This window comes from Lytechinus pictus, chromosome 16 (assembly GCF_037042905.1).
Source record: "Lytechinus pictus isolate F3 Inbred chromosome 16, Lp3.0, whole genome shotgun sequence".
NCBI lineage: Eukaryota > Metazoa > Echinodermata > Echinoidea > Temnopleuroida > Toxopneustidae > Lytechinus > Lytechinus pictus.
In genome coordinates, this window is record NC_087260.1 from 6,239,479 (window position 1) to 6,265,322 (window position 25,844).

Sequence of the window (25,844 nt, forward strand, 5' to 3'; positions counted from 1 at the left end):
ATTTCAAAAAGAAAATCACATTCCTAAAAAGTTCAATATTTATTTGATACCTTAATCACAGAAAATGGTCAAGAAATAAAAAAATTCTGTTCCCTCGAAACAATGATTGTATTTCCATAATTTCATTAAATAAACACGTTTTCACCAGTTTCCCACAGAAGCTATTGCATGGTTAACAAAAGACTTAATAGCGGATCGTCAACAAAACGGAGTGTCAAGTGACTCGGAACGGTAGCCTGTAAAACCTCTTCATTTTATGAAATTATTGAAATTCAAGCTTTATTTCAAATAAGCAGAACTTTGTTATTTCTTGACCATTTCCTGTAATTGAGGTATCAAATCAAAGAGCAGATATTGAACTTTTTAAAAATGTGGTTTTCTTTTTGAAACCCAGGTACAGCCCGTCAAGTGACTTTTTGGTATCCCCTCTTCAAATTGCTTCTGCTCACTCATGCGTGAATGAGAAATAATCTCAGTAATTTCAGATGAAAGAGGAAATTCTAAGCTTTACAATGGTAGGTCACTTGTCTATTGTATTTGTGATTAAGTTATGATAAATCATCAATAAATCTCGGTTTTGTTTTTTTCTGGGACGCACTGTATAACATGTAAATGAAATGTTTGGCATAGGGAATAATGTAAATAACATTGCACCTATGTCAAAAGTACATGTATGTCAGACAGTTTTAAAGGTTAAACAGATCTTCAAAATACCACCAACGGAAGGAAAGATTATTCTTCATTTCTGCCAAAAGTTTTGTTATCTCATTATTCATACATGTAACAGTTACTCTCTAAATACAATAGATCTTATTTGGTCCCTACTCCCTCATCACAACCCTCTTCTCTTGGAGTCGGACCATTTTCGGAGTAAGATTTCCATTCTTAAAAGTAAAATTTATCTCTTGTTTTAAAGGGGGAGTGAACTGTGTGTGGTCTCTCATTGACTGTGTGTTATAAATACAGTCTTAAAATATACATTTTTCAGACAATACTACAGAGAATACATTGACCTATAACTGTATTTTGTATAGAGAAACTAAAATGTTCTGAGAGGAAAAGTAATTGTTTTGCTACTTGGTGACATAGTATTGCAGTATACGTTTTGAGTAGTTAATATTAAAGCATGTTATCATTCAAGTGGGTCTATATTACTAGGCTACACTAGCATTATAGGTAAGGAAACTGGCCAGGTATGAGTAGTTGAGGACTCAAGATGGCGCTATTGGTTCATATCTGCTTTAAAATGAAAATGTAAAAAAAAATCAAGTTCACTCCCGAAGGAGTTATAATGCACGAATGTACAGTTCACTAACTTCACTCCAAATGGATTGGTCCCTAAATCACTCCAAAAGTGTAGTAGTGTAGGGAGTACTGTCTTCCATAAACAATATGAAATCATTTTAAGTCAAATGATCATCACATACTGTTCAAGGAATTCAGGAATACTGTTCAATTCAGTTGGATTAAACCCTAATAAGGAGGGGAGAGACTGATACAGCCCCCCCCCCATTTTTGTGATAAATCTTTAAAGCAAAAAGCTGATGCAGTGCCATTCCTTTAAAATTTTCTTTCAAGTGTTGTGCAAGTTTTAACACCAAATCTGCAACCCTTATTAACACAGTTCCGAAATTGTGCAACATTTCTTAACTGCATGTAAGACCAAAACTGCTCAAAAATATGAATTTATGTACAAGTTCAATTGATGCAAATTGTGTCTTAGGCATAGATGTATAAAATCTATCCTACTAATTGATTAAACTCATGTTAATAATCCTTATCTTCACAATAAAGTTGCCAACTACTTCTATTGCACAAAACAATAAAAAACAAAGTCGAAAAACATAAAGATGCATAAGAAATTTAGAAAATAATAATATTTAAAAAATGTGACATTAAATTTTTTAAAGTACATTTGATAAATCCTATAAACAAACTCTAAATATAAATTTAGCATAATCAATTAGTAACAGGATTTTTCAAAGAATTTGATAGTCTAGTCGATCGAGCATCATAACGCGAGTGCCATTTTTTGTCGCAATCGTGCGGACGACAGCCGCAATCATAATCAGCCCCAATCCACCATCTTCTTAGAATGGTCAAAATAGCCCAGTCTTTCCAGGGTTAACCAACTTGCCTACAGGAACAAAGCGGTCCAAATACAAAACTTATGAGAATCAAAGAATTCAAAGGTCTACAAGTTCAATCTTATCATCAAGAGCATTGGTATGGTTTTGAAAATAAGAATTGGGGCTGACCATGAAAAAAATCAAAATATGATGGCAATATTTACATTTACTGAAAAAAGCGAGGGCATAAGTGAATAAAACATGTCTCTCTTGTAACAAAATAAACTTCAGCAATAGTTGTTTACCTTACAAGGTAACTCAGTAGTCAATCCCACATGTACATGTATGTTTACATTCTTTGATGACAAAAATTTGAATTTAATTTCACACAATATAGAATACATGTATAAGAGAGGAGATGACATCATCAGCTTGCTCACTGCATATTCATGAATACATGCATAGAACTGTTTCAGCAAAGTAAAATAAAGTGAATTAAGAGGCTTTTTTTTAATAGGAGGAAATTATAATTTGTTAACAAATTTCCTCCTATAAAAAAAAAAAAAAAAAAAAAAGCCTCTTAATTCACTATATTTTGTCCACGGCGGACGGCATTTGAATATTAATGAGTCAGAAAGAAGAGGATCGAGGGTATTTGAATTCCAGTTCATCGTGGCTTAGCCGTGAACCAGAATAGCCTGGTGGTTGAGTCGCTGCCCGGAAAGCAGTAGATGGCAGGTTCGAATCCCACTGGTTCCAATTTTTTCTGACTTATGATCATTTGATTTTCATTACAGATCGAGCATACTGATCTTAAACAAATAGGAGTAATGCCGAAAATTTGTTAACAAATTAAAGTAAAATAAGTTCTTAATTGTCTTATCTTTTAATATTCCTTGTCCCATTTTGATGAAATTTTCAGTTTTGTTCATCTGAGATTACTCTATTATTTTCAGATTGGAATAGCCCTTAAAATCACATTCATACAATTATCTGTATCCAATATGACCACACATCATAGTTAAAGTACTGAATATTCCTACTGACAGCATTCTTTACTATCTTCGCTCTAAAACTTTTCAAAACACTATTTGGTAATAATGTTGTACAGTGTATTATCACATTATTATTTTCATTCTACTAATTGCATTCAATTTACTAGATGTAATTCACACTGCACTATATTGCTCCTGCCTACAATTTTACCATTTCATAATTCTTGAATTCACACTTCAATTTGTGGTGCTGAAAATTTCTGACAAACCTTTAACAAAAGCATGCGCACGATATACCATGTAGGCCTACGTATGATAGGTACAGATAAATTACATGTATAGATTATGACCACTAAAAAGCGGCCTTTTCTGTGTTACTACTGGAAGAATACCATTCCATGTTCTGCATTCCCTATGACAATAAGTACAACTGACAGGAAGAGTGAATTGATCATTAAAAAAAGGGGACAAATGTGCAAAAGAGGACATCCCTTATTACAAACAGGTTTGACCATGGAGTTTACCGGAAGGGACAAACTCTACAAAGAGGTGAGTAATACAAGCTGATCCCTAAGGAGCCTCAATTCTAACCACTTCACATCCCATTCTTGCCCCCCCCCCTTGCCCCCTTCTCATTCCCTTCTTGTCCCCATCTTGCTCACTTTTCGTACCCTTCTTGCCCGATCTTAAAGCCCTTTTATGCCCTTCTTGCCCCCTCCGTAAAGCCATTCTCACCCTCTTCTCATCCCCTTCTTGCAAACTTCTTGCCCCCTCCATAAAGCCCTTCTAACCCTCTTCTTACCCCCTTCTTAACACCTTTCTCACCCCCTACTTGCCCCCTATTTTACCCCATTGGCAGAAGTATGTCATAGGGCAAGCCGACATGTGTCCGGCATGTTACCCGACAGTCACGCAGCAGTACACCCGTGCCTCCCTGACCCTTCTGAACAAGCTTGCTTCATTGTACTCTCCCTTTCATACAGCACAGAGGCCGACATTGGACTCTTAAAAACTACAATGACTAATGACAGGAAAATAACTATTTCTTGAAAGAAATTCATGGAGAAAATACTGGCTCAAAATCACAACATGGTGTTTGAGCTACATGAAGGAGCGGTTATCAAGTATCAAACCCCCTTCCCATTTTGTAAGGTAATCATGAAAGCATGCCAAATCAAGCAAAAAATGTTGTGCATATTGCTCATGAACACAACTGATCATATTCACAGTGCGGTGCATGCACATTTAAGAAACCTACTTGGATTTTCAACCAGAGTGTATTTGGATCATATTGAGGCCTCATAAAAATCCATTTAAAACCCCACTACAACAGGACTATGGCATTAAAATATTGATTGTATCAGAAAATCATATTTTGCTACTTTTCAAAGAGAAAACACTTGCCATACAAACATGTCATAATTTTCTTACTCCCCCCCCCCTTAAACAAAGTTCCCAACGCCCACCCCACCCCAACATATACACTCATACAAAAAAATTCAAATCCCTTTTCTACTCTGACTTTCTTGAGAACATGCTCAGACCAAGCTACCACCTCATATCAAGGACATCCTGCTCACTGCTCCAAAGGAATTATGGGATACTGACACGGCTCCAGGTCACATGCAGCTGCCACGCATGGCTGAGGTAGCACCACGTGCAGCTAATAAAGCCCTCCCTCGCGTGCCTGGGCATTGCCAGTCGGCATGGAAAAGAGGAGGCGGTGCCAAGCAAGACGGGTGCTCCGTGTACATGGAATATTTCTAGCACAGTATTAGAGTATGTGTATCTTTTGAGTTACACAGTCAGAGTATTCCTACATGGTTTACTTCTATCAGACTTTCAACGCAAGGACTTGAAAGGTTCAACAAAAAATCTAGCAAATAGACCACAAGACGTTAAAAGACGGGAGTTGTTGCTACCTGTTTGGCGTTCAATCATTCAAGGGATAGAGCTATGTCGATCTTGCACTGCACAGTGGATGCCGTGCCCACGATCAATCGGGCAAAAGGAATTTTCGGAGTATTTCTATTTCACTCTTCATGAATAAAATATGGATTTTTAAGTTTCATTCTTTTTTAATAAAATCATGAATTTCTGGCAGCTCTGCCCTTCTCCTTGGAAAGTAAAAACCTCAAACCCAAATTAAACTGACCAAATAGAATATCTTTCTTTACTCCTTTGCTATTATCACCAATAATGATAAATTTTTAATAGTAAAAAGCCTTTTCCAGTTCCAATTAGCACTGAAATGGAGTCTCCAGTCTTAATGTCAAATAAGTCTGTGCAGACTTTCCGCTCAGCCTCTCGGGGCCAACATTCACGTTGGAATTTTTTTAGTCATGATCGTTATCGCCTTCATCTCTTCCCCTCCCCATCTCTGTGGCTTTGACTCAGCCCTACCTGATATAATAGCTGTATATAGAACTGGCAGCTGCAGGGCACAAGAGGGGGCTATTCGCACAAACCGAGCAGACATGAAGAAAGTACTTGTGCACAGCATTCACAGACGAGGAGTCAAGGACTAAAATAGAGCAGCTATAAAAATCGTAATTGATTGAATTTCCTTGTCTGATAGTATTGAACTTGGCAGGTTCAACATAATTCATCTCTCGTCATACTGATTTACATGAAACCCTAGATTAAAGGTACATGTATCATTGAAAGTACATAGAGACCCCCACATTCTATGTTCCTTGGTGACATGTAAAAAAACATATGATACATAAAGCAGATCTGTAAAAAGTGAAAATCTTAGAAAACATAAAATGTCCTTTGCAGATATAGCTTTGAAAACAAATGCCATGAAGAGCAAACATGTTCGAAGAGCAGATTCCTCATAAATATGCTCTCTTTTGGGGGGTCATATTTTGCTTTATTTTCACTATATTTATTTATAACATGAGGGTTTGAAACAAGCATAGCAACACAGTAGAAGATACAGAAAGATCTTAAATTCCACAGATGTCAAAGAGTCATCAGCAGCACACCAGAGATCACTAATATTTCGGCCATTTGAGTATTGTACACCTCCCCCTGGCTGGCCAGTGCTACGCCAGAATACCCTCGACAGCACCCCCGTTGACACCTAAGAGATGTGAATTGTCCAGAAAGCACTAATACCTCGGTCACATTTGCTCTACGGCGGCCGTACCGGGAGTAAAAAACTGCCGTTTTATTTATTTTAATTCAAATCACCTATATGTAGCTAGTACAAAAATGTTAAACGGATGTTTTCGACTCGCCGTACGGCTGCCGTCGAGCAAATGTGACTGAGGTATTAGTGCTTTCTGGACAATTCACATCTCTTAGGTGTCAACGGGGGTGTCTTTTGAACAACCCAAGAGTGATAGGTGATGGGTGATAAGAGTGATAGATTTATAGGTGCCTGGATGATTCTAAAGTGACACATGAATCGAGGAATGGAGTGGGAACTTCTAAAAATAACTTTGCTGCTCAAAATATCTTCCATACTAACCAACATCTATTTTAATAAAAACATTAGTCATCCTAACAATAAAATGTACCATACATGAATTTATCCCAAAGGGTCTAAACTTGGTCAAAAGTACAGTACAGATATGAACAATTATGCAACAGAGAAGTAGAGAAAGATTAAAATCATTGATAAATTTGACTCTGAAAAAAAAAGGGGGAAAATATGATTTTCATTATATTCAACTGATCCTTAGCTTTTTTGAGAATGAGGACAAATTATTTTTTCTTTGTTTTTTTTTTACATGCAGTTCTTGAAATAATCAAAAAGACTTCAAAAAACACAAGATAAAGTGACATGCTTTAGACTTCACAAATGCATATTTACATACAAAATACACACAAAAAACAGAGATGGAATCAAGAAACATACATAGACAGTACAGGCGGCTTGTTATAATCACTCGGGTCGCGTTCGCGTTCGAAATCACTCGGGTCGCGTTCGAAATCACTCGGGTTTTGGATTTTTGGCGATTTTTTTTTATTTCGATGTGATTTTTTTTTCTAACGGTGTCTTCAATGGGACAAACACGCTGGGAAAATAAAATGAAATTCAAATTCTAGTTTCGTTTTAAGCCGGCAAGTGCCTTAAATAAAATGCACTCGCCTACTGCTTAACATAACAAACAAGCAAATCAGCCATGTGGCTCAACTATCCTAGAATACATCCAGACTTCTACTGTTTTTATACGAGGACTCCGAGTCGGAACTTGCCATATCTGCCACATCGATATTACATCGTCATTCCCATGTACGGACATGTATGCCTGCATGCAATGGCCCCAAGGCGGGACCCGGCCACGGTCGGACACGGCGTGCATCGGTAGCATGGAGCAAGGTAACGTGAGTCCAGCCGAGTAAGATCCCACGTTACAGTGCCAGTCAGTCTGCAGCTCGTCCGAAAGTATTTTATTCAGCGGTATGCATAGCCAGCCATCCGTGGTTTAATGCATATATACGTAATTAGACCAAAAGCTTCGGTCTCCAGTCTGTAATGTTCGTTGTTCTGCTGAACTCCATTAGCTCCACTCACCAATACAGAGACCGAAGTTCTAGCTCGATCCGTACAGGGACTCAATGGCCATATGTTTATGCATTAAGTTCCAATAAAACGGGGAAGTGAAGTTGCGCGACAGCCGAAGCAATTAGTTACTGTTTTTCCCCTTTTAAGTTTATTTTCCCTATTTTTGGTGCATTTTAGGACAAAACGGAATAATAATATTTATTTGATACAGTTCTTTCCATATATTTTTATGAAATAAAGACAAAAATCGATGAGCGCCGTCTGGGGGATTTTGCATTGTTAACCCCGTAATGATGGTTGCACCATAGCGAGCCGTCTGTGTACGAGGAGAAATAAAAATGTTAAAAAACTCGAAACAGACGGCTGCCAGCTGTCTAATACGTAATGAGCTTTGAGGACGATCTTTCCGATAGGCGTTTTAAAATTCTGCTCTTAACTATTGTCCATTTCTCATAAAATTTGTCTTATTTTATAGATAAAATTGCCATATCATGTTTTAAGTAACTGGAGACCTAAAAAATTCCCTACCTAAATTCTGGAAACATTGCATTAGGTGATGTGCTTAATTGATCTTCTTTGTGCTCGCGTGCCAAACGTATACGTTGAGCTGAACGGGGATCAGTCTCTCTCTCTCTGTCTCTCCTACCTTTCCGAAATTAAAACGGTCCTTCGATCGGACATAGTTATTAAGACGCAGGACAAATAATGCTCTGACAACCAAACTAACTTTTCGTCAGCATCAGTAAAAATGTGAATGGGCTTTTAAAAACTAATACTAAAACTGATCTAAAATTGATCTTAGATCGATTTTAAAATTGATTTTGGAAATCGATTTTAAATTAATTTTAAAATCGTAATTGTACCTGTTCTAATTAACCGATTTTAAAATCGGCTCCCAATTTTACCCGATTTTACCACAATCGGCGCGATCACCTGCCAATCTTCGATCATGCCCCTTGAAGGAAAAATCGGATACAAAATATCGGCGTAGATCTAGTTACAGTGCGTGATCGTTCAGAACATATTTCAAGATTTTTTTGAGGTGCTAGCTATTTAGAGGTCGCATTAATCAGGGAGAAAGACGCAGTATTTTCTCTGACGATGTTTACGAGGATAGATATCTTCTCTTCAACCTCGTGGTGATAGCGGACGCCGCCGTGAACTTTTAAAGGTCGTATTACCGACGGACATCACTGCACTACTCTCTTACCTCCTTTATGATGATAGGCACTTCTCTTCAACCTCGTGGTGATAGCGGACCCCGCTTCTTTTATATTTGTTCTCGGTTATCAAAAGTTAATTTCTGAAGATAGTAATAAATTGATTTGAAAACGTTAGCTCCCCAAAGCATTTTAATAACATGTTCCGAATCATCGCGCGTGCTTGCGACTTCTATTACATTTTAATTGCACTTGCGCCTTTAAGATGATGCATTTTATTTAAGGCATTTGCTGGCTTAAAACGAAACTAGAATTTCAATTTCATTTTATTTGCCCAGCGTATTTGTCCCATTGAAGATACCGTTAGAAAAAAAATCGCATCGAAATTAAAAAAAATCGCCAAAAATCCAAAACCCGAGTGATTTCGAACGCGAACGCGACCCGAGTGATTATAATAAGCCGTACAGGCAGTAGTGAGAAAGCAATTGAGTATCATTTTGTTTAAAAAATATTCATATTCATATAACTTTTGCAGCAATATCAAAAGAGAATCCCAGTATATTAGTTTACAGACAATCTGAGCATGTGTAGATAACAGTAATTAAGGCTTAAATCCAAAACCCACTGACATCAAGGTTGGGCTCAATTACAAGGTAATTGATCAATTACGTAATTATTTACATTTTTGAGCAATTGTAATTGTATTTGAAATTTTAAAAGGGAAAGTAATTGTAATTGATAAAAAAATGTGATTTATTTCAATTACTGCCAATTACTCTTTGTTACATTCAATTACTGAACAATAAACTGAATTAATTTATGATTTATAAATGTCATGACTTTTATAACTTGGTCACATTTGCTCTACGGCGGCTGCACGGCGAGTCGTAAACAGCTGTTTTATTCATTTTTATTCAAACCCCACTATTATGTAGCTGGTACAAAACACTTTAAAACGGTTGTTTTCGATCTGCCATACGGCCGCCGTAGAGCAAATGTGACCAAGGTATTAATGTCAACTGCTTCAGCATCAATGGATGTGGGGCTAGTACATACATAATACAAATTGATTTCATTTATGACTTTCTAAAGTAATTGAAATTGTAATTAACAAAAGTAATTAGTAATTGTAATTGAAATAAGGGTAATTTTATTGAAAAGTAATTATAATTAAAAATTTCTTCAATTATGTAATTGTAATTGAAGAAAGTAATTGAGCCCAACCCTGACTGACAAAAACCACTTTGGTGTTGCCTGACATAGCACTAATACCAGTTCATGCAAATAAGCTTTGTGGGTTTGATCCCTGGCTGAGTCATACCAAAGACTTTTGAAAATGGGCCCTTCTATCATCTGGCTTGCAAACAGTCAACAGTCCTAGCCAATTTTTGGTATGTGAGGTACCATACATTGAAGTTTGAAGTACAAGGTCAGGGGTTCAAATTCCAACACAGCACTTGTATCCTTTGGCAAGGCATTTATATACATTTACCACTCCCCATCCAGATGTATTATATGGGTACCAACTACCAAGTAAGAAAATAATTCTCAAATGCTCAAGCACCTGATTGGTAGCCATGCTAAAGCTGGGATAATGCTGCACCTAGAAACATTCTATTACTCGCTATAAATGCTGCATATCATCATTATTATTTTTATACATTGACCATACATCAAGTACATTGAAGTGTCTAATGCAGGGATGCGCAAGGGCTCAGTCGGTAGAGCGGGGGATTCGTATTCCGGCGACCCGGGTTTGATTCCCACTTGATGGCGCTGATGCCCTTTGGTAAGGCATTAATCCTCAGCACCAGGTCCTTCGGAGAGGACCTTAGGCCGTCGGTCCTCTGGTTGCTTGCTTACAAGCGTTCATGCTTTCTTCCCAGTCAGGTAAAATAAAATCACCAACGATCAAACAACAAAATCGGCTGACTGCAAACCCTGATGCACTGATATACATGAGAAAATGCCTGCTTCCTTGACAATGCAAACAATTTATCACCTTGCTGGCATTCCTGGGGCCTGTCTTACAAAGAGTTGCGATTGATCCGATCAATCACAACTATGAAAAACCAGCAAAGTCAACATATAAAATGCATGTTTGTTCCAAAAAAATTCTAGATATGAATGTATATCCATAAATTAATTGATTTCTTGACAATATGGTGTGTTCTCCTTAACAAATTCTTGCAGAAAAAATAATGACACTGATGGATTTCTAGAGTTACGATTGATCTGATCAATCATAACTCTTAGTAAAATGGGGCCCTGATTTGAATCCAAGCTATTTTCATCCTTTTCCCACAATGCAGCATGTAAAAGTTTCTCAATATTGGCGTCAATAGATGACACTATGTATTATATTGAAATCATTCAATTTGATTGTCTGATAGCAAACCTGTTATAGAAATTGTCCATCTGTTAGTCTCTGTGAAACCGGACCAATATTTGTAATAAAGGGGGATTACCTGTGCACTGTTCCAAAGCTGATCGTGCGTCTTAGCCCTTTCCAGTATGTCTCTACTGTATACGTACTCTCTCTTGTCCTTTGCATGGTCCTTCAGCGTCTTCTTGGCCCACTCGTTTGTTCCTTAAATTGGCAACAATCACATCATATCATAAAGTGAGAACAATGCATACTTCCGCACCACCCCTAGATGATACTGACCTAGGATCTTCCCATTATCACTATTATGAACTCCATATAATAATAATAATAGGTCAATTAGAATATCCCAGCTACGAAATACATATATTCAAATATTCTTTATAAGTATATTAAGCACGTATGGGGTGTGAGGGCATGACTCTCTTGTCTTTTGATCAGTGGGTCATGGGTTCGAATCCCAGTCATGGCATGTTTTACTTCAGCAAGAAATTTACTCACAAAGTGCTGTGCTCAACCCAGGTGAGGTAAATGGGTACCTACATGTAGAAGTATTAATTGCAAAGCGTTGGAAATGGCAGCGTTGGGATAACAATAATTGTGCATCTTGGAAGAGTTTATTTCGAGATAGATGGCAATGTATACATGCAGATTATTATAATTATGATCATTTTATCACCCTGGATGTAGCTGAGCCACCATATAGGCACTATAAAAGCATCCAGGGAATAAATCCTACATAATTTCTCTTGTTTCATCACGTAAACTAAGAAAAAATCAATTTCAAAGCGCACTTTTGGCAAAGGGCACTAAAAGGGAAGCGCGATAGCATGAGAAATCCTCATAGTCCATGGTTTTGTACCATCAGGGTTCCCAGCTTTTCAAGCAAACAAAATTCACTGATTTTTCCCTCATGAAGTTTAAAAATTCCCTGATAATTATTTAGACCCATTCCCAGTTTCGCATGTTTACTAAGTTGTTACAGTGAATTACATGTATACACAACAAAAAAAGTAAGTCCCCCCTTGAACAAACATCAATAATTTCCGAACCAATGCGAGTTTTTGATATATTTTTACATGAGCGTGTAGGTAATTTTATAAGCTACCCTCTAAGTAAATGTTATGGATGTATTTTACGTCATGCTTCAGTGAGCACCGTCAGAAGGCAAAAATTTCACTTTTCAAAAGTCACAAGCCAAAAATCATGACTTTGATTCCATTTTATTGGAACTGATTCCACATTCTCATCATGAAAAACAGAAAGAAGGCTTGTAAAAGGTACTTTCTAAAAGACGATACAATTTTTTTGGCTAAATTTCACGGTTGAATAAACACAAGTCCAAATTTGCTATAATTGGATTTTTTACACATTTCCATCAATAAAAATAAAAGAATATGATGACAGTTATTTTTGGGAAGAGCATCTTCAACAATATTCATCGTTTCACGGTTCAATGAACATTTATTGAAAACAAAAAATACGATTTTCAAATATCATAGGCAAGTATTGTTTCATTTTGGTAACTGAAACTGATCTTTTATCAACTTTTTTGTTATGTTTATGACCAATTAACATGCTTCAATGATTCAAAGGCGTTTAATGAAACACTCACGCTTGAATGGACATGTAGAATGTGATTAGCTCTTTTTTACGTTATTGGAAAAAATGCAATTTGTAACTATGGATATCTGTCACAAACCTCCTTGCATGGTTCATTTGATTTGATTTTTATGAAAATCCTGATGTTTAATGCATCAGTGAGCACACAATATTCGAAAATTATGCAAATGAGAAGAAAGTTCAAGGCCTTGGCCCCACTCTGTGCCGTATCAAATTGTTATTTTGGTGTGCGCGCCTTTTGGATAGGGTTACTCTGAAGCCATGTGCGAAGTTTCATGAAATAACTGTTGGCAGAAGTAACACAAACCGTCCATGAAACAAACCCTCATTTCATATTTGTTAAAATTTTGACTTCCTCTCTCATAGACTTGTGTACATTATGGGTGCATATGTTTAAGAATAAGTAACCCCTTATTCAATATGGTGGAACTTTTTTTCAAGGCTGTCTTTAGCAATGTCATTTGGCAGTAATGTTTATCAACCTATGGGCAGAATTCTGTGCAAAAATGAAATCGATTTGTTTATTTACGGATGAGTGAGCACGCATCAAAGTGGGAAAATTGGTATTTTCAATGTCACAGACTCATTTTAAAGGGTAATAAGGTGAATATTGGGGGCAAATTCGGTTTCAAATGTGACTTTAATTGCTGTTGTTTTTATAATCCATCATTTCTATCACCACACACTTTCTGAACTTTTATCATTTTCATGGTTGAGCGAGCACATTCGAAAACTTAGGAATGAATACTCTTTATACTGCATAAATGTATTCTTTTCCTAACAATTTCTCATGATCAGTTTAATCTATGGACAAATCAGTGGTGGATCCAGAATTTAAAAATGGGGAGGGGCCTATAATCGGGGGAGCCACCAACATTTTCAAATTATAATATGACCTAACAAGTTGTAGAGGATACTACCAAAAACCCCTATGATGATACGTCACAATACAGGGGCCGCGGAACGGTTTTCAAAGTGTGGGGGAGGGGCTGAGCCGGCAAAGTGGGGGGGGGGGGCTGACCATGCAAAAAATCACAATCGTATGGTCATTTTTACATTTTTGTACATGCTTTTGGAAAAAAGTGGGCCCCCCAACCCGCTTCCGCGGCCCCTGCGATATTGTGCTCACTCAACCATGAACATATGATATCAAAATTGTGTGTGGAGTGGCTAAAGGGTGAATAGTAAAACAGCATAACACCATAAAATTCACCTAAAAACGACTTTTGCCCAACTATGTATTTGCACAATCTGAAAAACGACTCTTGTGACTTTCAAAAATTGTCATTTTTAATTCAATCTTTAATTACTCATGCATGACTCAACCGATCAATTTCATTTTTCCCCAGGAGTTGCTTAATGAGTGTAGAAAACCTCCTACGAAATTTCATATCTCAAAATAACTTCGTTCAAAAGTTACAACAATTTGATTTAGGGGGGACTTACTTTTTTTGTTGTGTATATTTTCAGTATAAAAACAATAATATAAAACTAATTAGTACCACCATAACCAGTCATTCAATGGATGTTATTTTGATATGCAACAAAATACACCAGAGTCTGACTGACTACCGTGCTTTCGACTTTTGGGCTGATCAAAATTCCTGATTTTTTTCCCTCATTTGAGGTATTTTTTTAAAATTCCCTGATTTTTCCCTGACTGTAAAAAAATCAAATAATTTTCCCTGATTTCCCTGATGGGCTGGGCTGGAAACCCTGACCATAGTACAATTGAACCCTCTTTTGAGAATACGGGCCACAATATGACATTCAGTACAGAGTTCATGATTTAAGAGTCAGAGAGATTGAATGGTACAAGGAAAATTGGTGGAAGGGAACAAAATACATTACCTTCTATAGAATCATAATTCTCATTGTAGAAGCAGAAATTGTCCGATAGTTCCCTCCTGACGATCGACTCCTCCAAATAGCCAGCAACGGACTCACTATAGCGACTTCTGTACAGACGGACAATGAGGGCAGCACGCTGGCTTGACAATTGGCCTATTTCATGAAAATGAAATATAATGGATATATTTGCTGCAAGTTGCTGTACTGTATAAGCCAGCTCTGGAGCAACTCCTAAATGACCTTTACCTTTTTTCAGTTGGATAGGTACCAATTAATTGAGGATTTTTAAGAGAAAATGTTATGTAAGCTTGCCTGGTATACCAATCTGCGATAATCAACTCTTATAAAGGCACACCATAGACAAGTTGACATGAATTGTAGGTTACATAAATTTATCAATGGAAAAGCTTCTACTACACTGACCACTTCAAACTCATCAGCTATCATTTAACCCACTGCCAAATACCAAGCATGTGACTGGACACTTGTATTATTTCTAAATGGGGATAAGATATTTTAAAAGCTCCATTTTGCCAGCAGACGTAAAGAAGTATTATGAATGGCAATGGACATCTTGCCGAGAGACCCAAGTTGTCTGTTTTCTTAAAATATCATTCGTTGGCGTAAATATCACATTCCATGTTCTTTCGTGACATGTAACATATGAAAAAGAAATCGTAAATAACAAAATCTCAGAAAAGCTTTTATATTCCATGCAGATAAAGCTTGGCAAACACATGCTAGACACTGTGAACATGTTTGATGAGCATTTTTTTTTACTTACACAGTTTATTTCAATCAGACTTTGCATTCATACTCATGATTTTCACTGCATTTATAAAAATTCAATCTTTTCACCTTCCATGAAATTCAGGGAATACATAAATAATGAATACATATGAGTGCAATGGACAGAATACTTCATGAGGAGAAAGATGAAGTAATCCATTCAACGGAGGGAAGTATTTCTGTTTCTGTTTCTGTTTATGGTAACTTCCGTAGGAACTCGGCAGGACAGCATTTTTGCTGATAAACGCCAAGCTGGTATATAACCAATTACCGAGGAAACATTTTACGTCTAGGTTAATCAGTCACAGTGGCTGACCTTATAGACGACAGATATTACTCTCAGGTCTTTTTATCAAAGTGGAGACAATGACAGAGTTGGGATTCGAACTCACAACCTTGCGATTATGAGTCCAATGCTCTAACCACTGGACCACACGACCACGTAGTAGTCTGTCCATTGCACAAATAAGAAGAACATTCATTATTTGATTTATATGACACCTAAATAATAGATCCTTGTCATTTGACACTTTTTATGAATTTAGTTGTATATCAGCATTCAGTGCGAGCACGGTCCGTTGGTTGTCACATACATACAACACGTGCACTCTGCTTTACGTGTAGTGAATGTGTTCCCGGCGAGCATGCAATGGACAAAATCGTATGGATCCAAACTTGCACCGACGATGACGTCATTGGTAAAATGGGCTTAAAGGGGAATCCAGCCTTAGCCATAAAATGTTGTGTTGGGAAGGAGACAAATTAATTAAACAGAATGGTGAAAGTTTGAAAGAAATCGGACAAGCAATAAAAAAGTTATAGCTGCTTTAAAATTGAGATCACTAATACTATGTAGATTTCAAATTGGCAACTCTGTAAGTAAATTATGACACGGGGCAAGGACAACTTTCCCATAGGCCATGTACTTTATTATCAGGGATTTGTGGTTTTCTCCTAAGTACCCATTCCCCTGGGGAAGTAATCTAAATATAACCCAGGTAGTATATTGTTTTATGTCCTCATGAAAGAAAAATATAATTTGAAATAAAACTTTTGGGAAAAATTACATTTTAGCCAAAATATGTATTGGAGTATATGGAAGAGTAGTCCTTGCCTTACATCACTCTGACATCCCATATGCGGCCAATTTGAAGTCTCCATGGGTATAGTGATTACCAATATTTACAACTTTAAAGAAATCATAACTTTCTTGTTATTTCTTCAATATTGTTCAAACTTTCACCTATCAACTTGTCTGATTTTTCTTTTCCTTGTAAAAACAAGTTTTCATTTGGGTTGGATTCCCCTTTAATGATCGACATCAAATGACAAAGATCTATCTAGGTGTCATATAATTCCACATTTTTCCTGAATTCCATGCATTTTTTCAGTGTTACCTGTATCAAGGGTCTGTGACCTTGCCTAGAGAATCTGTGTGCTTTAACCCTCAATCTCCCGGGGTATTTTGATTCTTGTCAATCCCGGGGGGGGGCATTATGGCCCCCCCTTAAGATCTCGGCCGCCGATTGCACGAGCGATGCAAAAATTTGCACACTGGTAGTGTGCGATGTAATCTACAAGGCTGTATGGTAAAATTTTCCAAAATAATGAGATTTTATTTTATATGAATTAATTATGCTAATTTATGCATAAATCATACTTTTTGCTATAATTCACTAAATAAAGCTCCTAGAATGCTAATTTTTGGTAAAAAAATTCTTTGTAGCAATCTTAACAATCGCAATTAAAAAAACTTCGGTTCGGAAATCAATTTCTTATGTATTTTATTGTTTTATGAATTTCTTATGTATTTCTTTGTTTTTTTACTTTTTGTTTTTTATTGTTTTTTCAATGGAAATCATTCCAGACTTAGTTCTGATCATAAACAAGGCAAAATTAATTCAGTTTAATCAGTAAAAGTAGAAATAATGATACATTTATGAATTTTGGCTAAATACACAATTTGCATTGGATTTGTACATGAAATCACGTTTATGAGCAATTTTGGGTCTGACATGCACTTACATAATGTTGCATAATGTCGTTACCGTGTACCCCGGCGTCACAAATTTGGTCTCAAAATTTGCGCGAGACTTGAAAGTAAAAAGTCAGTGAGCGGCGAGGTCAAAAAAATTTGCGCAGCAGATATATCGCGAAAATTGTCAAGGGGGGGCCATTATGGCCCCCCCCCCCCCCGGGAGAATTAGGGTTAAACAGGATCAGTCATTATGAGAAATAAAATAAAGTCTGACAATTAACAAGGAGGAAGAAGAAGAATTGCAATGTTTACCAAAATGAATCCAAGGAGAGAGGTTACTACAGACGTTCTTGGTTGGATCATTCCTTGCGCTACTGAAGTATCGCAACCTCTCTTTGGTGAAAGAATCCAGCATCTTCATACCCTCCGATGTCCCAGGCTGTGCCCAGTCTACTGGTTTAACGGTCTGGTCTACATCAAGGCTAGCATAGGCTGCTTCCCAGTCTATGGGCTGTAAGAAAGTAGAGAGATTGAAATTATTTCAAATCAAGTCAAGTCAACTTCATTCATTTAATAATTGTTAAGTTTTAATTTCTAATGCATTTATAATACATTGAATAAATACAAATGTATACAAGTTTACAAAAAAGTAAAACAATAGGATACACAAATCAGGATATATACATATCTTGATTTGTGTATCTCATTGTATTTTGGAGCTAGCAATGAAAACAAAATTTGAAGCACTTTTTACTCTACAAAATTTAAGTATAAAGAGTGGCAGTAAGGCTTGAGCCTTATGTAAGAGCAAATTTTCCAGATTCCAGGTAATGCCACTGAATTTCAGAAAATTCAACATTTAGTTTCAGAATTTTTATCTGTAGCTGTTAAAATAATGGCAAGAAATGTTCACCTTTGCTTTGGTCTTGACCTTGAAGGGATGACAGACGACTGGAGGGAACTCAGTGAGGTACGACGTCAACTGTTTGGTGATCTTTGGACGGATTGTTCGGGCGCCATATTCTAGCTTCTCGGATGCTTCCCAACAAGGAACTACGTTGTGTGCATCAACCTATGCATAGCATACGGAATAAAAACATATTTCATGAATCGATGGTTTCAATTTCTAAGGATTTTTAGAGCCTATTTCTCAACAGAAAATGGAAGAAAAACAAGTTGTAATACAGTAGTACAAGTAATCAATTATTTGGCTTTGTGGGGTGTAAACTGCGTAACAGATTAAGTTGCCCTTAAGGGTTAAAATAGGGTAATTGATAGAATCATAATGCCATTATCATTTTAGTCAGCACTATAATCATAACCTGCATCATCATCATCATCATCGTCATCACCATTATCATCCTTGCCATTACCATCATCATTATTCAAAAATTGTCTCCATCATTACCATAATAATATTTATGATCCCTATCACAAAAACCACTATCATTGTCATCATAACCACCACCACCATCATCATCATCAAGATCATCATCATCGTCATCATCATCATCATCATCATCGTCATCATCGTCATCATCGTCATCATCGTCATCATCATCGTCATCATAACCACCATCACCATCACCATCACCACCATCATTATCATCATCATCACCACCACCACCATCATCATCATCATCATCACAACCACGATCATCATCATCATAACCACCATCACCATCACCACCACCACCATCATTATCATCATCATCACCACCACCACCATCATCATCATCATCATCATCACCATCACCACCACCATCATCATCATCATCATCATCACCACCACCACTACAATCACCACCATCATCATTACACTTTACCTGACAGAATGCAATATTCTTTGGAAGCTCTTCCTTGACATCGTTGACCCATTGCCTGGGTGTCCTGAGAGGAGAGAAGTCTGTAACCACGGCTCCCAACCCATGACCTTTGATGAATCCCGGAAGGACATCTTTAGCATACCCCGTCAGGAGATGGAATGGAATGTCCAACTGGTGGAGCTCCTGAAATACAATGATTGAACAAAAACAAAAAGACAGAAAAATCTTTAGAAATAACCTTTAAAATTATCAATGAACTTTGACGGGAGAGGGGGATGTTAGCACGCTTCCTAACCCATGATTCTCGACAGATCCTTGAAGAACATTATTGGCATACCTGATCAGGAGATGGAACAGAATTGCTAAGATTTGAACCTCCTGAAATACAATAATTGAACCGATTTCATGAAAAGTAATCTAAATATAAGAATTCACCCATGATCTTTCATGAATCCTGGGAGAACCTCCATGGCATATCCAGTCAGGAGGCGTTATACAAATATTGACGGCTCGTAAGGATGGTTTAAATTATCATCCGAGGTGATTTTCTTACTTACCCTTCTATCACCAGAAGGGTCAGTATGAAAAGCACTGATATGAAAGCACAGCTCGGGAGTGATGATTTCCATCGTCATCTGAATACAGAGCAGTCCACATTTGTTATATACCTCATTGTTTAATCACACAGATCTATCTTACACTACATAACACTCTAGACTTAAGAGGTTTAGTTCCTGAAATAGGATTTCCACAAAGAAGCTATGAAAAGATTAGCAATCAATTAAACATGAAAACTCAAAAGTATATTGCATTGTAAGCCATTTATGATTTAAAATCAATCAAATAGTTTTCTAAGCGAACATCCCTTACCTGAGAGACTTCTTTGAGACCTTCAAGAAGAAAGTTGTAATGTCTGATGGTGCCATCAAGGAACTTAGGAACAAGACAGAAACAAACATGAAGAGGGACCTCCTGCTTCATCGCAAGACGTTGAGCAAACAACAGAGCCCAGTTATCTGCAAGATATGATAAAAGTACATATATAAACAATTTCTTTTTTCTTGGGGGGGGGGGGGAGGAAGTAAAAATCACATACTGATGAGATGGTAAAGTTATCACTTAATTTAAAAAAAATTATGAACTTATAAGTAAACAAAAATGTTTTATCTATTGGGAGGCTGATTCCAATATGAAATAGCTCTAAAAGCATTCCTTGCCTAGATCAATGTGACTGTGATGATTTGTAATGAAAAGCTGCTTGCGGGATTCCTCTGGAAAAGATGCAGCTTTGACTTTTGATGATGTGCCTAATGCCTGGGGTCTAAAATCTGAACCCTTGTTTGATTTCTTTTCTTTTTAATTCCTTTTTTTCATTACGCCATGGGTGCCTTTTCTCAGTAGCTCTTAGGTCATTACACCACATCCCTCAATCATTACTGACATAGACAGTGCTTAACACTGCAACCAAGACATTGGCACCACTTCATTCTCTGACTAGAGCAACAGTCGGAGACCATTGCTTCCCAGCCAATCAGGGGACAAATGTTGATGAAACCCTAACGCAACATTCCTCCTGCGACAATCAGCCAGTTCGGAGTTCCATTCTGCCCATGATCATCAGAAGGTTATTTGTACATGGTGGTATAATATCTAATGAGATAAGCACCAACTTTGATATCTTGATTATTCATATATTCTTTTGAATTTTGTTTTTCATGAGATCCACAAATAAACAACAATACGTCCACTAACGACTGGTATTGCATAGTTGGCCAAGTACATTGTTATAGCAACTTGTTGATGCATTCAAAGTAAAAATGCAACAAATCTTTCTTAGTGTTCATTCTAGTCACCTGGTCTAGACAATGTCTGCATCCTGCTATGTAAGGCATGCATACATAATATCTTGCTTTGAAATCTGCCTATCATAATGTAAAAAATAAAAGGTCATTTGACCAAAATTGCCCATGAGGTAATACCGAACTGGTCTATTGCTCCTTTGCAAATTTCTCTTATGATAGAATTAGGGTTGTGATAGGCTCTTTGTTCAGGATGATATGAGGACTAGGATTAGGTGAGGGGTTAGATTAGAGGTTAGAGTTTATGTTTGCTTAACATGTTGATTTCCTATAGGAGGGCAATTCCATAAAATATGCACGTCCGACCCACTATATGTGGGACTTTCATGAAATTTTCTGTCTCTGATTTTTTGTTCTTTTGACAGTCTGTAATGCTCTCAAATAACCATGACTTGGTCAGTTTATAAAGTGAAGAAAATCTAGAGAAAAATGCGGACGTACATAAAGTTTGATTATTCTATGGAATTGCCCAGGAGTAATTCATTCATTTTCATATGCATTTATTTCGTTCATATATTAAAAATAACATTTAAAAACATATTGGAATATACAAGAAATAGAAATGATTCATCAAACGAGGAGACAGCTTAGAAGGCAGAGAAGCCTTATTGGTGCTGCCACCAATAGAACAAAATACAAATTTATACAAAAAAAAATTACAATATACAACACCTAAAAAACCTAAATACGTAACATAAACAAAGTAACGATAAAGCATGGAATATAGTAAATGAATTAAGTAGTGTAATTGTCAATTAAATATGATTTTAGTCTCCTTTTGAAAACAGAAAGGGAAGGGCTATCTTTTATATGTAAAGGAAGGTTATTCCAAATGATTGGACCTTTGAAAAAATTGATTTTTTGGCAACATTGGTTCTCGTCAATGGTAAATGAAAATGAGAGGAACTGCGTGTATTATATGAATGGAAATCGTCATTAAAAGAAAATTTATTTGCAGGAGCAAATGCCATTGAACCAATGGTACACCCCACTCTGGCCTACCTTGGACTCTCTGATCTCTACTCATCCAGTATACAATGCCTTGATGATCATCAGCTGTGTCCATAGTATCAGATAAGATCCTCACCCTCTTCTTGTTGAACTTGAAGTTTAAGATTGAGCTCCCGGCGGCCTTACGCAGGTTTGCCACCTTGGCCTGAAGGTCTTGGGGTTCGGCTTCATTTTCTTCTTTCTTCACCTATAGAGGGAGACAAATACAATAAAAACATTAACATTTATTTGTTTGATTGTTTATTTATTGTATACATGCACAGAATCTTTCTTTATATGAATTGTGATTGTAAACTTATTGATTTGAAAGAGGAAGAAAATAAAATATTATTCAAAACAAAAAAGTGGTCATAAGGAGATGCCGTGGCCGATTGGTCTAAGGCGCCTGGCAATACATGGAAAGTCCGGGGTTCGATCCCGGCGACAGCATCTTTGATCTTTTACCTGCATTCAAATAAATGGAAATGCTTTACGCATTACTGGTAACTAAGTGTGCACTTGTTAATATAGAGGGAGACAAATACTATAAAAACATTAAGTGGTCAAAACAAAAAAGTGGTCATAAGGAGATGCCGTGGCCGAGTGGTCTAAGGCGCCTGGCAATACATGGAAAGTCCGGGGTTCGATCCCCGGCAATGGCACCTTTGATCTTTTATCCTGCATTCAAATAAATGAAAAAGCTTTACGCATTGGAGTACATGGAAGAGTAGTCCTTGCCTTACATCACTATGACATCACATATGCGGCCAATTTGAAGTCTCCATGGTATAGTGATTACCACATTTTGCAACTTTTTAGAATTCATATTTTTCTTTTACATTGTTCAAATTTTTAATGTACATGTACTTGTCTGATTTTTCTTTTTCCTCTAAAAACAAGTTTTATTTGGGTTGGATTCCCCAAATAAAGTCTCAGGTTTCCAATGTCTAAGTCACCTTTTTAACAGATCCTGTTTCACCATCATCTTGACCCTCGTGCGATCTCTTGGAGGTTTCACCATCTTTTCCCATAATTGAGCAGAATGAATGAGACAAAAGAAATCTGTTGGATCAAACAAATAAAGATAAATTTAATAGATTAATTTCCAAATTGGGGAAACAGTGGAAATAAAAGTAATCGTGATGATGAAAATCAATATTAACAAAATAATCCAATCAAATTAACAGTGACGGCAGTAGTTGCAGTGTTACTTAGAGAGATGTTTCGCACGCTCATATTTTGCATCATATGAATGCTTTGCAATGCCCAATTGTAATGACGATAGAATCATCTTCCGTTCACACGGCTTGGGAGGATTCAGGAATTTTGCAGCTTTACGTTTCGCACCGATAAGAAGAGGTGTGGCTTCTTTTCGGTACCCCGTCAATCACTCGTGCATCGCTAAAATTTGCCAGCAGAGCAAAAATCAGCGTGTTTTTCTACGTTGAGAGGTCACCGTAAGCTCCGTCCCCAGAATTACGTTTTGGAGATCAAAGCATTCACACGACTGTTTCGCTCTGTCATTCTGAAATATCGTCACTGGAAGACACCTCAATACCATCATTTTGAATTGCGCATTTCAAATTATACGCCGTTTTGCATTCACACGATCATTCTAATGACGCAAAATGCGAGCGTGTGAGTCGTAGAAGTAGCAGCAGAAGTAGAAAGGCAGAAAAGGGGAGATTAGGTTAGTAAAGCTGGTAGGAGAATAAGTATTACATGTAGTACAAGAAGTAATATCAATTGCAAAAATTATAGTACATACAGGAAAAACTAATACAAATAAATATAAAAAAACAATGAACAGTGAAAAAAACAATGAACAGTGAAAAAAACTATTGAAGGAGAAGAATAAAACAGAGAAGTATTAATAAACGAGAACTAAAATTTAACAACTAAAACTATTAAAGAAGAGGGCAGATGGAATTTACACTGTTACACAATTCACAATCAAGAATTGAAATGTTGTACTTGATCAATGCTTCTAAAGGATTAGAGAAACACAGGTGGCGGAAGTGGAGGGATGGAGGGTCCTGTCCCCCCTAAATTTGAGGTGGGGGACGGACCCCCCTAATTTTTTTTTTTTTGCCTGTCAATTTAGTTTCCTGCATCCCCCCATAAATTCAGGTGGACTCCCAAAAATAATTTGGTTGATAACCTTTTTTTTTCTTTCTTTTTTTTTGCTTGTCCAATTTTTTACTTGTGTCCATCCCAAAATTTCAGTTGGACCCCCCCTCAATTTTTTGGCTTCCGCCACCAATGTATAGGAATCATTAGAAAAGCATTCTATTACCTGTATAACGTCACCACTTTCTGTTTACAAAATTGTTGATGGTATCCAAGCTTAAGTCCTTGAAAGGAAAAACTGATCATTTACCTGTGGAAGAAAATAATGACCATTCAGTCATGAAAATTTTTTTTTTTTTCAAAATTATTATCCTACATATCTGCAACACTCAAGTAGACCACCAAGCTCCAAGCCAATGTAAATCTTTTGCAAAGTTTTTATTTCTGAATAAATATTGTGCCATTTGTTAATTCTATTCCCCACCTGTCTCTTAATGCAACTAGAAAAGGCTCTACTTCATCTTTTCTTCTTAATCATGCCGACTATAACTACAAGTAACCTACTTCTTTCTCCTGCCATAATAAGGTATATCGCTAATCAGAACACAGTGCATTATGGGATCGCAAAAGGGGTCGTTAGCTAGTTCTGCGCACGCGCACTGCGGACTGTCCGATCCCATAATGCATTGCGGTTCAGTGTAGTTCCTCCTCCTGATTCCAATATTTATTCATTCCAATTACTCTAAAAGCTGCAAATACTCAGTGGAACCGCAATCTCTCTCTCCTCATTCTTTCTCCCTCACTGAACTAGGTCAGGACAAAAGTTTTGTTTCTCAACAACGTCAGGCTCTTGTCTTGATCTTATGCCGGAGCACTGGCCTTTAGTTCTAGAATCCAATTTCATAATCAGTTATGAGAAACATGGATACCAACTGTAGCATTAGAAATAGAATGAGGCATCACATACCGATACATTGTTAATGTTATAGATACATCTGTAAAATCGATTCATGACATATCGGATACTGATAAAGCATTTTTAAAGGTAAAGCCAAGATTTTATATTACAAGTCTTGACTTAAGTTCAGCACACCTGAAATTAAAAACACTTACACTGTCATGACCATGATGACTGTGATTGTAATAATAATATGAAGATGGGCAGGACAGGTCTGCAAACCGCCTAAAAATGCTGTCAGAGGCAGACAGACAGTGTCACTAACACTTCAAAACAAGTTCAATAAAGATCAAATCAAACAAACAAAAGAATAATTTAACGGCCTTATCGTGAAATTAGTGTCTTCTCGTGTGTGTAAAGTCAATGACAATGGTAACCCAGGGAGCTCCCTGGGTTATGACAATGGGAGACTTGGGAGTGGATAACCCAGAGAGCTCCAGCCCGCGTAGCTACGCGGGCTGGAGCTCTCTGGGTTAGGGAGTGGAAAGAAGTCACCATCGCGGAGCTAGCGCTCATGAAATAGAATTAAACGGCAGCGAATGGACTGGTAACTTAATGGACAATGCTAATTTAACAAATAGAGTCCATATCGAAGTACACATGATTAGGATGTAAGAATATTTATTTACCTGGCTTAAAACTGTGAAAAGCAAAGGAGCTAACGTTAGTCTTAGAGCTCATGCAGAAACTGGACCCTCGATCGCGTGCGTTGCAAAACAACCACTTACGTAATATAATCATGAATATTCATGAGATATGTTTTGCGCTTGC

General features: G+C 37.1%; 1 protein-coding gene across 1 annotated transcript; it reads right to left on the reverse strand.

Annotated features, from left to right (window-relative positions):
* Positions 1-9,184: 9,184 nt before the first annotated feature.
* Positions 9,185-25,814, reverse strand: LOC129278946 (deoxyribodipyrimidine photo-lyase-like). Its single transcript, XM_054915072.2, has 10 exons — positions 25,703-25,814; positions 24,342-24,425; positions 23,002-23,107; positions 22,058-22,253; positions 20,067-20,212; positions 19,197-19,379; positions 18,284-18,442; positions 17,683-17,881; positions 14,604-14,756; positions 9,185-11,333 (listed from the first exon to the last, which is right to left on the reverse strand). The coding sequence occupies exons 2-10, from the start codon at positions 24,419-24,421 to the stop codon at positions 11,113-11,115; spliced, it is 1,443 nt and encodes a 480-aa protein (XP_054771047.2). The 5' UTR covers positions 24,422-24,425; positions 25,703-25,814; the 3' UTR covers positions 9,185-11,112.
* Positions 25,815-25,844: the final 30 nt, after the last annotated feature.